The sequence below is a fragment of the Brachyhypopomus gauderio genome, chromosome 5, assembly GCF_052324685.1.
Source record: "Brachyhypopomus gauderio isolate BG-103 chromosome 5, BGAUD_0.2, whole genome shotgun sequence".
In the NCBI taxonomy this organism is placed as follows: domain Eukaryota; kingdom Metazoa; phylum Chordata; class Actinopteri; order Gymnotiformes; family Hypopomidae; genus Brachyhypopomus; species Brachyhypopomus gauderio.
In genome coordinates, this window is record NC_135215.1 from 21,362,575 (window position 1) to 21,375,026 (window position 12,452).

General features: G+C 40.6%; 1 protein-coding gene across 1 annotated transcript; it reads right to left on the minus strand.

Moving 5' to 3' along the window:
* Window positions 1-4,617: 4,617 nt before the first annotated feature.
* atp23 (ATP23 metallopeptidase and ATP synthase assembly factor homolog) lies at window positions 4,618-7,929 on the minus strand. Its single transcript, XM_077006442.1, has 6 exons — window positions 7,579-7,929; window positions 7,122-7,167; window positions 6,943-7,024; window positions 6,515-6,652; window positions 6,318-6,401; window positions 4,618-5,979 (listed from the first exon to the last, which is right to left on the minus strand). The coding sequence occupies exons 1-6, from the start codon at window positions 7,727-7,729 to the stop codon at window positions 5,776-5,778; spliced, it is 705 nt and encodes a 234-aa protein (XP_076862557.1). The 5' UTR covers window positions 7,730-7,929; the 3' UTR covers window positions 4,618-5,775.
* Between the last annotated feature and the right edge of the window lie 4,523 nt (window positions 7,930-12,452).

The window sequence follows — 12,452 nt, forward strand, 5'->3', positions numbered from 1 at the left end:
AAAAATTATAGAGATAGATAGATAGATAGATAGATAGATAGATAGATAGATAGATAGATAGATAGATAGAAACACAGACAGAGAGAGAGAGAGAGAGAGAGAGAGAGAGAGAGAGAGAGAGAGAGAGAGAGAGCATGCCTGCAGAGGAGACATCAATCTTGCACTGAAAGACTATCATTATTCTAATGGTTTTGTAATGTTTGCTTTCCGGGGGCCAATAATTGTTACCAAACCTGGCGCTCAAAGTGCAGGTGGACAAAATAAAGGAAAAACAAAGACCCAGTGGACATTGCATGGGTTTCTCAGATATTCTACAACTATGTATATATTTTTCTCAAAGAATATATACATATCAAGTATTTAAAGACATAATTACTCTTTAAAATGTTAACAAATAACAACAGCAATATTAAACAGCAAAACAACGTTTAACAATTAGATTCAGCATGTACAAATGTCATCAAAAGTGAAGTTTAAAAGGCTTAGCCTTTTGTGGGTTGATGGGATTGAGGAATTGCTCTATAGCAAATATAGGCTTACTAAGTTTGGAGTGCAGAACCATTAGTGAACGTACTGACATTGGACATACAGAACTTTCTCTGTCTATGTTTGACTTAGAGGTTACAGGGAGCGTGATGGTTTATGGAATGTGAATGTGCCTGAAACAAAGCGAGCCATATGTCAGATTTGAGTACCAAGTTTGGTGAAGGCCTTCCAGGTCCATGAGTTTGGTATTTGTTGTAAAAATCAATGATATTTTGTGAAAGTCATCAATTTGTTATCATGTTTTGGTACCCCAAGTGGCAAAAAAACAAAAGGACTGATTTATGAGATCTAGGTCAAATCTGATTAAACTATGAACAGTTAAGAAAGATCACAGCTAAAATGTAAAGAATATATGTAATTTATATGGCAAATAGGCAATTTAAAACTTTGTCCATACTGTTTTATAGTCAAGCAAGAACAGCAGCCTGTAGTTCCACACTATCAAAATATAATCAAAACGTGAACACAAAACTTTAGAAACTAATATTAGTTACAAATATTAATTGTGCATGATGCTGTTCTGGCTCAAACTGTGTGTTATGGGCCAATTCTGTGATATTATTGTTCTTTGCTTGTTAACTAAGTGATGTAATCCTTTATAGCAAAAAAAACAGCTATTGTTGTAAAGGTTATCCATGTCTGATATGCATATTTATATACATAAATTAGGACTTTTGCCTACACACTGTCCTAGGCAAAGGTTTAACCCTTTGTGACAGTACATGTACACAGGGCCTAACATCACCCTCTGACCCCATTAAATCTGCATGGTCCATAAACTGCAGACAAACACAACCTCATAACTTTCATTACACAGCCACCCTACCAATCCTGCCCTGCACATGCACAGTGCCGTCTACAATATGACTGTGGGACAAAAGAGCTTCATGTGAATGTTAGGAGCATGCCCCTACTTAGACATTCATTCCTGGAGAGACGCTCTATGCTACTCGTGTCTCCCACTTTCATCCCAGACGACTTTTTGGCGTCTGACTCTTCAAAGTGGACGCAGTCGGCCGCACTTCAAAAGGATGGATTCCGTGGCTTTCAAAGTGTTGTAATTACCAGGGCGCGAACACACGTGCTCACCATATTGCAGCCATGCAACCATTTTTAATCCCCGCACCGCAGTCCGGCTGATTGTTCTGACACCAACAAAGAGCAGAAATCCAGCTGTAAAAGACGAGTGTAGAATATAATGCTCCAGTTATTGCTACGTCATAAAAAGATGGAGTTAGGCTCCTGTATAGGTCCACTTTCACAGGCATACTGAAAGTTTGGTAAACTAATGGAAATCATAAAGAAGTGGGACTGAAGCAGCTGATGTGCACCCATCCCCAACCCCCAGCACTCTCCCAGTATGGAGATAGTACATCTGAAATGTTTTGTTTGATCCACAACATTATTCCCGTGTGGTCTGTGTGGTTCAGAACGTCTGCTTCTCATTCACTGTGGCAGGCACCGTGAGGCAGCAGAGAAACCTCTTGGAACCCCAGAATGGAAAGTTAAAAACATCACCTGGGAGGGAGGGAGTGAGGGAGGGAGTAAGGGAGTAGTGAGTGAGTGAGTGAGTGAGTGGAATACTGACGGAGTAAAAAGAGTACAAAATTACGGAACCCTGGAACTAAATGCATATCTCCCTCTGTCTCTCTCTAAAGTCACTTTGTGTGTGTTTCTGAGTTGTCCTGTATGTCTGCCTTTTTCTTACTGTTTTCTCCTTTTTCTTGTCTTTGTAAAGGCATTCCACCTAAACCAGATCCATGCACTTACTAAGCAAACTTGCAAACATCTGCACTTTCCATCAGAAGTGGGTTTCTGGTGTGTGCTTTAAAGAGGCTGGGCTTGTGAAGAGCAGGAGTAGAACTAGCTTGATAAATGCTTAACAAGGCAAAGACAACTACTCACACTCCATTCAACTCCTCACACTCCACTCAGTTCCTCACACTCCACTCAGCTCCTCATACTCCATTCAGCTCCTCACACTCCACTCAACTCCTCACACTCCACTCAGCTCCTCACACTCTACTCAACTCCTCACACTCCACTCAGCTCCTCACACTCCACTCAACTCCTCACACTCCACTCAACTCCTCACTCCACTCAACTCCTCACACTCCACTCAACTCCTCACTCCACTCAACTCCTCACACTCCACTCAACTCCTCACACTCCACTCAGCTCCTCACACTCCACTCAACTCCTCACACTCCACTCAACTCCTCACACTCCACTCAACTCCTTACAACACCTCATAGCTCTTCACAGCTCCACACACCTCCTCACAGCTCCACACAGCTACTCACTGAACTGTAGAAGTGTTCATTTCAGCAGACTTCAACATAAACTTTTCCAAAAGCGGTGTGGAATATACACAGAGAGTACCTCTGCAATAAGTGAGGAGTGTGAACTGCAGTTTGTTATAATTAATTTGTTTCTCAAATTTTATTCTGAATTAAATGGTGCGCACAATGCAGTACAATTCATCTTCATGTACAAAGTGTAAAACCTCTTTTAAAAATTATCATAATCATAAAATGTGATTATGAAGTCTGAAGATTCAGTATTGTTTTTGTTTAGTCTGTGTGCATGATTCAGTTCATTTCTGTTGGATACGTGTGTAATTTATGTGAACAAAACTGCTTTCAAATCAGAGCACAGTGCTGTTCAGTTGCATGTGTAAATGTTGATTTCAGTTGATTGAGTTCATGGAAATTCCCTTTGTCAAATTGTTTCCTTTATTTGGCTGCCAGAACCTTCCTTCTACTAAAACAAGTATTTAAAAATGAAGACTGTATGATCCCAGGACCAGCTCTTTCCAGAGTGAACTGCTGCTCTAATCTGTGCCTAGTCTAATCATAGTTTGGTCTAATTAGCTTGTGACTGGCTAATGAGGCAAAGTGAATCACCCTTCTGTTGCAAATGAGCTGTGATGACCTTTCCCTAGAACCCCGCCCCTAGCCACAGAATACCAGTCACACTACTGCACTTCTCTCTGGACACAGTTGTTTGGTTTGGATTCCTTAAGATAAGATCTTAGAAAATGTTCGGTTTGTGTCCCATGGAAGTAAAATTAGCTTTATTTGTGGTACTTTAGAATAAGTGAGATCACTGTGCCAAGCCACCAAGCTAGCTTCTACACAACCTGGACATTTTCACATTCAGTGAAGTAGTGAGCGATTTAAAAACATTTTATTCTTCATCTGACATTCTGATTATGGGTGATGAACTCCAGTTAAATTGAAATTGCCCTTATGGGACCTGCAGTTCAGATCCGGACCAGTTATATTTTGTACAAGTTCTCAAGTTCTGTGGTACCTCAGATGCACAGGTTGGCTGTAAAAGAAGCATTACCCATATGCATCACCAACTTCTCCTACCCTCGTTTGATCAGTGACTCAAGAAAGACGTTCTTCAATGGTCAATGCTAGACGTTCTAGTCTGGAGAAAGTAAAGAGATGGCCACTGGTTCAGACTGAGCTTGTGGTTGGTCCCATCATCTTCCATAGTGCCTTTTCTATATAAACCTATTGAAGAAAATTATTTAATTTAAGCGTAGCCTATTTCAAGCCAATTTACACATAATCCACAAAAAAAACCATGAAACACAATATACACAATATTTAGTTAGTGCAGCATTTATAAAGCACTTGTGGCCTTAAATAAATGTTGAAGAGGTCTGGAACTGAATAGGGTGGTATCTGACCTTGTGCAAGGCATTCTGCTCTGAATCTGGTAAAAGGTACTGAACATAAATAAAACACCTCTCCCGTGGATTCAGTGTCATAGAGTATGTAGCCTGCATGTGATTTTTATTAATTAATAGATGCCCGTGAGAAGTGCATTTGAGGAAGTGATAAAAATGGATCAAATCGGCCAAAAACTAGGATTTGATAGATTAACTTTATACTGGACAGTGGGTCCTATTTAAAACTATGCCTTTAGTGCCTCCTACTGGAAAAGGCTTGGTTTACTTTTTTCTTTCTTTTTTTGTTGTTGTTTCATGATTCTGGATAGTCATGTATGCTTTATGCTTTGAAACTTCAAGTGATCTCACAGAATGTAGTCTTTGGGTGAAAAGCAGTATTGCGATTTTTAATATTGTTTAATGCCACCTTCAAACCCCTCTAAATGTAGGGGAGTGGGGGGTTGTACTGGGAACACAGTCCTGCATTTCTTATAATTTTTTCACCTCAATTTAAGGTCATTAGTGAATTCAGTACGTTTGCAATTCATGACTTTTAATTGCTAAAAGTCCTCAGCAGAAAAACCCTTTGATACACAGGCTGAAAAGTCATGCACGGTTGACCTAATGCCTGTACCTTATGTCTCTGTGGCTAATAAAACGGCACAGCCTAGAAGCTGGTCACCGTCCCCGCTAATGAACCCCCTGTGGTTTCCAGACTCATTATGGTTAATGAACATGCAAATCACAGATCTGGCGGGTCACGAAAAACATACAAATTGGCGCCACCATGTCTTTGCCTGCTGTCGAGTTTTTAAAAAAAGGTAAAAATGTAGATGAGGTCTGTGTGAAGGATGCCCCAGGGTGGGACAAAGGTTACGTGTATAGCCGCAGTTACATCCGCTTTAGCCACTGATGTGTGAAGTTTACTTATCATGAGAGGTTTTACTGAGATTTCAGGCTTTGGCCAGACCCAATGGCTTTTTATAGGCTCTTGATGGAAAACAGGTTGGCTAACATTCTTAACTCAAGTCGTTCAGGTTCACATATTGTCCCGATCTGCACAAAGACAGAAAGCCCAATGCGTTATAAAGACCACATAGGAGGAGAGCTGTGCTTGCAACCTGAGACAAACAGAAGCTGACTTCTGTAGGCTTATGTAGGTTACTTCCTCCCATTTTCACTCTGAACAATTCTTACGCTATCACAGCCATATATTTAAACTAAGTGGGGTGGAAAAACTTTTTGAAAACAAAAATATATATTTTTGACAGCGAATGTTTTTCAAAACAAAGGCAATGTAAAAATGCCCTAATACCTCTTTAGGTCCTCTCATTAAAACCATTTCGCATAACATTATGCACTGATAAAAAAAGTTATTATTTTGTTTGTATAACAACAAATCACACATTGAATTAAATACACATTGGGAACATAAATATTATAAAGTGGCACTCCTCTATTGTGTCTTTGTGAAATAGTGTTCTGTCCCATCGCAGACACAAGATCTCATGAGTCTGCCTATGACAAAGCATGGCGGAACACTCTTACAGGTTTGCATAATATCGATCTCGGCTCTCAAAGTCCCTGTAAGCAAATCTGGCATCTTTCATGCTGTGGGGGATGCGGCCAAAGGGTGTGTGGTCATGGAAGCAGCTGTCAAACACCTCGTCAACAACTTTCTCCGCCTTCTCCCTGCTGATCTTGCGCACAGCGAGGATGGAACGTACAGCGCGGTTACGCACACACTCCTACACAGGGGAATAGAGACAGCGTCAGCAGCACGTAGTGCTTTAGGCCACAAATGTTAGGGCCACTTATTAGTCATGAACATACAGTGTACTTGCGTTTATGATGTAATCTACTTCTGGTGTTATAAATGCAATTTCCAGAACAACATAGTTAAAACATAACTATTAGGCCTGAACTGAAATGTAATGATGGTTTTCAAATATTATTTATTCATCTGTTCTAAAACCTCTGAATCCTCTGGAGGAATAAGATCCTTGTAAAGTTATAAACGTTTTTAATGCTTAGAACTTTTTATTTCAATTTGTTCAGTAAAATACATAGAGTATTGATACTTCACCTGATGGTGCTGTTTGAGGCCAAAATTGAACCTGGACAGTTCATTGGTGAAGGAACACTCTCCACTGAGGTTGGCTGCCCGAATCTGAGGAAATCAAGAGTAATACTTGGATTACTGCTGCAGTTTCTCTACCTTGTTGCCCAAAACAGATACAAGAAGCACTTAAAACACTCTGACATCATCAAGCTCCCCCTCACCTCTGAGCAGGCCAGGTGCTTGAAGTTATTGAACCAGTCCACATGTGCGCGGCAGTGGTCAAAGGCGTGGATGAGCTCATGTGTGACTACCCTGTTCATATGGGCCTGCTGGTGAATGTTGTTTTGACATAGCACAATCTGAAAAACATGTGCAGGTCAGCACAATTAAAAGTAAAATATATCATAACACCAGACAATGACAACATTATTGGCAGTAGCAGTACAACTATAATAATTGTTAAAATAATGTTGACTGAAATCAGAACACATGAAGAGCAATAATGGAAGCTGAGAATGAACAGCTCTTTATATAGTTGCTTGCCTTCATTTATTACTTAACTACAAAAAAAATCATACATTACACATGCACCATTGGTCATCATACTTATAATGTAACGTTTTTGAGTATAACAAATAGATCCTCTTACTTGAGATGTTGTAGCATCAAAGCCACCACTAACAGTTCCATCACAGTCTTCGCAGGAGAAATGTCTGTCTTTGTAGACTGTGCTAAGAAAACACAGTTCAAACCAGAATCAGTGTCAGAATCGTTTACCCCACTACATTCAGGAGGCAATACCATAATGACTACAATAATGGTACATACCAGCCTGAGTTCTTCATGGCTCCAAGCAGTAGTTTTGCATATGGACCTGAAGGAAAAGAAGATAATATGTAGGTCCTTTTTGCTAAAAGGATTTGTATTTGTGAGCAGCTTATTATTATTATTTTGTTAAAAATATGGAAGCCATTTTGAAATGCAATCGTTCTTCATAGAGAACGATATAGATGTTGATATCCTAAATGCTATCATAAACACCCCCCATGTCCTACATGCAGTCTGTTTTTGACACTCTTATTAGCTTCGACGTGAATCTCAAGTCTTCGCAGGAGTGAACGTTGATGAATAATGAATAATGGCACGTGTGTTATTTATAAAACGATGGAAGTGTTGCCATCTTTTCTTTATCAAATGTCCCGGTCTGGTTAGCTAGCTAACACGGTAACTAATACAAACATAATAAGAATACACCGTTCGCCTGTTAGCTAGTAAACGTGCTTACTTGTCTCCACTGCAAACTGCAGCATGACCTGACATTTGTGATTGAACGTAAATAGACTTTCTCCAGTGGGCTTTCTCTTGCATTTGCTTTTCTTGCTTTCCGGAAATATATTGTAGTCATAATCATCGTCTTGTTCTTTGCTTTGATCCATCAACCCATTTGATTTTCATTGATACGCGAGGTTTATCGGTTCTGAGCCTGAAGACAGGTCATTTTCAGTTCAGGTAGTCACGTCAAGAGGTGAAAGGTGAAACGGGATTCAGCGCTAGAAGCCAAAGATCTTTGAAGGAAGAGGTTAAAGTGATCGGCGTGTCCAAAGAGTTAGCGAGCTAGGTGTGAGCTCTCTTGGCTTAGTTACGATCTTTGTTTAAACGCGAAGGGTGCTGGGAATTGGCTGTCATGGCGCTGATTCCAAACATGTTACGTTTTTGTTTAGGGATTAATATTGTTTTTTCTGTCACTTAGCATACGTTAGCTATCCAGCTAGTATTATCCTTAACGGTGTTAAATTATTTTCTCGATGTATTATATTTCCGTGCGTGTAGGAGTTAGCTAACCTAGTTAACTCCATCAGTCGTGTCGTTCAGTTTCAACTTAGCCAAGAATGTATGTGCCATTAGCGACCTCCATACTGAAAGGAACTCAGTAGGCGTGAGCAGTGGAGGCTATCATGGAGGTGAAGCACAACAAATCGTGGGTGCTCAGTTAACCAGTTTTATACTTGGCAAGGAAAACTCCCTAGAGGATGAGGAAGAAAACTTTAGAGGAACCAAGACTCAAAGGGGAGACCCATCCTCTGATCGACAAAAGAAATGACAATAACAACAATGTAATTGTTATTCAGCAAACAGTGAAATAAGTAAGGAAAAGAAAAATGAATGTGCATCATAGTTTTCTAGAAATCCTAATCATGGTTTGAAGTGTAAATAAATGGACTATAGTGTGCAAAGTTGGGCTCCAGCAGATCTAGCTATTGCCACAGCTAGAATGGTGGAGCTAGAACATAGCACAGGCATGAGGGATCCTTGAGACATCATAAATAGGTTTGTCTGCAGGCAGAGACAAAGAACAAGACATGTTAATATGAAATTATGTTTATATGAGGAGAGAAGGGTATTCGCCGACTAACACGTCCAGGTCACCTGAAAAAGAACACCATGAGTGACCTTAACCTGAAAAATTTAACACCAAGTTTCATTGTTCAGGTTTCAAGAGCTCTTAACCCATGGGGTGTAAATACTTGCCCAAAACATGCTCAGGTATGATCAGTTTTTTTTTTTTTTTTTTTTTTTTTTTTTTTAAACACCTGGTGATGGAGAATGAATATGTTGTGCTCTGTGTTGAGAAAAGTGATGACGTGGGCAGTGTTGTAGGGACCAAGTGTGGCATGACGATAAAAATCACAGTTCTGGCAATTGACTGTACATATTTTTTTTGTTGCCACCACGCTGCCCAGGGACACTGACAATGGCACAGTGTCCTATGATGTTCATTATAGTATTGTTTGAGAGTATAAAATAGACATAAAGTGGTCAAAATTGTGTGGCACATGACACTTGAACAAAGTATCAGTGAGAGGACAGCAGAGCATACTTGTGCATATTCATCTGTGCCAAACCTGTCCAAGTTCAGGCAGTCAAACCCCTTGATAACTCGACATTCATAGTGCAGTTGTTTCACACTGCCAGTTGTCAGTAATTATATGTTGTTTGCTCTGACTGTGTTGATGATGCTCTTTCTTTCTGGGGTGGATAGCCTTCCTCTAGCAAGGGGTGGTCTAGTTCTGCAAAAACATAATGTGAATATTTCATCAGCATGAAAAAAAACTTTACTGTAAGTTACTTTAACTACTGTATGGTACTACAGTAGTACAGTGGTATACAGTGTGAGTTTGGTAGCATGGTATAGAGCAGGGGTGTCCAACTCAATTGCACCGGGGGCCAAAACGCAAAGCAAATTTAGGTTGCAGGATGAACTTTAAATCTTCTACTCCCTGTAGCTTCAGGTCTGCATTCAGGTTTTTCACCTTGTCCTGATGTTTTTCTTAAAGTACTGTCTTAGATTTAATTTCTTATTTACAGCCATATTAGCTTCACAAATAAGACACACAGGTTTACTGGAAATGTCAATAAACATTGCAACAAAGTGAAGAGGCCAGAGGCAGGAAAATTTCTCATTCTGTTTATTGAAGCCACAACAAGATCAACTCTTTTTTAAAAGAACAGTATTAGGAGAGAGAAAACTGCTTTACAGTGTGTGATGATGCCAGTAGCTCTGGCCCATCACCAAGACTCTACAGGCATTCATGTGATGGACTAAATGTTGTACTTACCTCTTCATGTGTGATTCTCAGGGGGACTGGCGGCCCAGCCAGCTCCTTCCTTATAGTGGTCGAAGGGCCCTCGGCCTACTAAAGGAGGGGAGGGGGGTTACAGGTCCTGGGAATACCTGAGGACGGAGATGTACACAATGGATGGACATACAGTTGTGATCAAATTTATTCAACCCCCACTGAAATAAAGTGTTTTGGCCAGTTTGACATTGATTTTGATCATTTCAGTCATCTTATTTACAATTATATCAAAGAGGCACTTATAAATTAGACAAACATAACATAATATTTATGATGGAATAACCACAAATGTCTTTACTGTGCTCACATCATCAGTTTTATTCAACCCCCTAGTGACATTATTTTTTTGTACTTAGTACAACATCCTTTTCCAGTTATGACAGCTTTCAAGCGTGAAGCATAGCTTGACAAGTGTCTTGCAGCGACCTATGGGTATCTTAGCCCATTCTTCATGGGCAAAAGCCTCCAGTTCAGTCACATTCTTAGGCTTGCGCACTGCAACTGCCTTCTTTAGGTCCCACCAGAGGTTCTCAATTGGATTTAAGTCTGGTGATTGCGATGGCCACTCTAGAATGTTCCAGCCTTTCATGTTCAACCGTGCTCTAGTGGACTTGGATGTGTGCTTCGGATCATTGTCCTGTTGGAAGGTCCAACGTCTCCCAAGCCGCAGGTTTGTGACTGACTCCATCACATTTTCCTCCAAGATCTCCTGGTACTGAAGGGAATTCATGGTACCCTGCACATGTTGAAGCTTTCCTGTACCATTAGAAGCAAAACAGCCCCAAAGCATAATTGACCCCCCGCCATGCTTCACAGTAGGCAAGGTGTTCTTTTGTTCATAAGCCTGGTTCTTCCTTCTCCAAACATAGCGCTGGTCCATTGTCCCAAACAGTTCTAATTTAGTTTCATCTGACCACAGTACACTGTCCCAAAACCTTTGTGGCTTGTCCACATGACTTTTGGCATACTGCAGTCGACTTTTCTTGTTCTTTGGAGTCAGCAAGGGGGTGCGTCTGGGCGTTCTGGCATGGAGGTCTTCGTTATGCAGTGCGCGCCTTATTGTCTGAGCTGAAACTTCAGTGCCCACATCTGACAGGTCTTTTTTCAGTTCCTTAGCAGTCACGCGGGGATTTTTCTCCACATTACGCTTCAGGTAGCGCACAGCAGTCGCGGTCAGGATCTTCTTTCTGACACGACCAGGTAACGTTTCCACTGTGCCCTTTAACTTGAACTTGCGAATGATACTTCCGATAGTGTCTCTTGGAATATTTAACAACTTCGCAATCTTTTTATATCCATTGCCATTCTTGTGAAGAGCAATAACCTCTTCTCTTGTCTTGTCTTGTCTTGTCTTCTGGGACCATTCTCTTGCCTTCACCATGCTTGGAAACACACCAGTAGATGTCTAGAAGGAGCTGAGTATCACAGTCCTTTTAAATCTGCCTAATTGGTGCTTATCATGCTTGATTGCTGCTCGTTGACATCCACAGATGTTTTCAATACCTGATGGAAAACACTGGAATGAACCTCTGTTCTTAGGAGTGGTAGTCGTAAAGGGGTTGAATAATTGTGTCAATGAAGAAATCACAAAAAGGCCATTTAATACTTTATGACAAAAATAATTGATGCTATCTTAGTTGCATTTAGTTCTTTAACAAGTCCTTGTAAGATTTCATTATGAACACAATTACAAATGTGCACTGAATTCCATAAAACCCTTCGCAGCATTGGAGGTTGAATAAATTTGATCACAACTGTATTAATTATTATTCTTGTCATAGTGCACTAAATGTAAAATGTTATGTATATATTGTGTATTACTGCAGTAATGTAATGTATGTATGTCATGTTTGTGTTTATAGGTTACCCCTGCTAGTAGCAGTGGTGTGCCCCAGCTTAGTTAAGGGGAGGGGCTACTAGTATAAGAGGGGCTTCCTCTCAGAGGCTAGGGGAGGTAGATGTTGGTTGGTTAATGTTGGTTATTGGTTATTGGTGGTTATTGGTTGTTGGATATAATTGTGTTGAGCCCACAAAAGTCGTGCTAGACTGGCTGCTGTTTGCCAGTGCTTGTTTAAAGTACTGCTTATAAGCTTTTGTGGGCTTGAGTACTTTTTATATGTTTGTTTTCCTTTTATACAGTTTTTCTTTACATTTACTAGTATCAGTAATTTACTCCTTTGCTGGAATCCACCATTAACACATCTGGAACTGGAACTCCTGTGCCCGTATTCATCTCACTCTCTGTAGTGAACCCACCTCCATATTCACCCACTCGTACCACGTTCACAAATGGTGGCAGCGAACAAGGACTTGCAAGAGTGATGCCGAAAGGATTGGCTTCAGTGAAACGGCCACGGAGGGTCACCTGTGGAAGAGAACCCAGCTAGAAATCACTATAACGGTGACTGTTGGAACCCGAGAGTATTCTGGGCAACATGAATGCTCCGCCCCTTAATTTCCAACTGTAGCGCTATGAACACAACGTCACAATATACTCAGCCTCCCATTGGTTTTCAAAGGC

Bases quoted from the DNA above. Each gene is read 5' to 3' on its own strand.
- atp23 (XM_077006442.1), bottom strand. From the start codon at position 7,729: ATGGATCAAAGCAAAGAACAAGACGATGATTATGACTACAATATATTT. The intron at 6,653-6,942 runs GTAAGAGGATCT...CATGTTTTTCAG, and splicing joins TTGATGCTACAACATCTCAA to ATTGTGCTATGTCAAAACAA. The intron at 6,402-6,514 runs GTGAGGGGGAGC...TGATTTCCTCAG, and splicing joins AGCACCTGGCCTGCTCAGAG to ATTCGGGCAGCCAACCTCAG.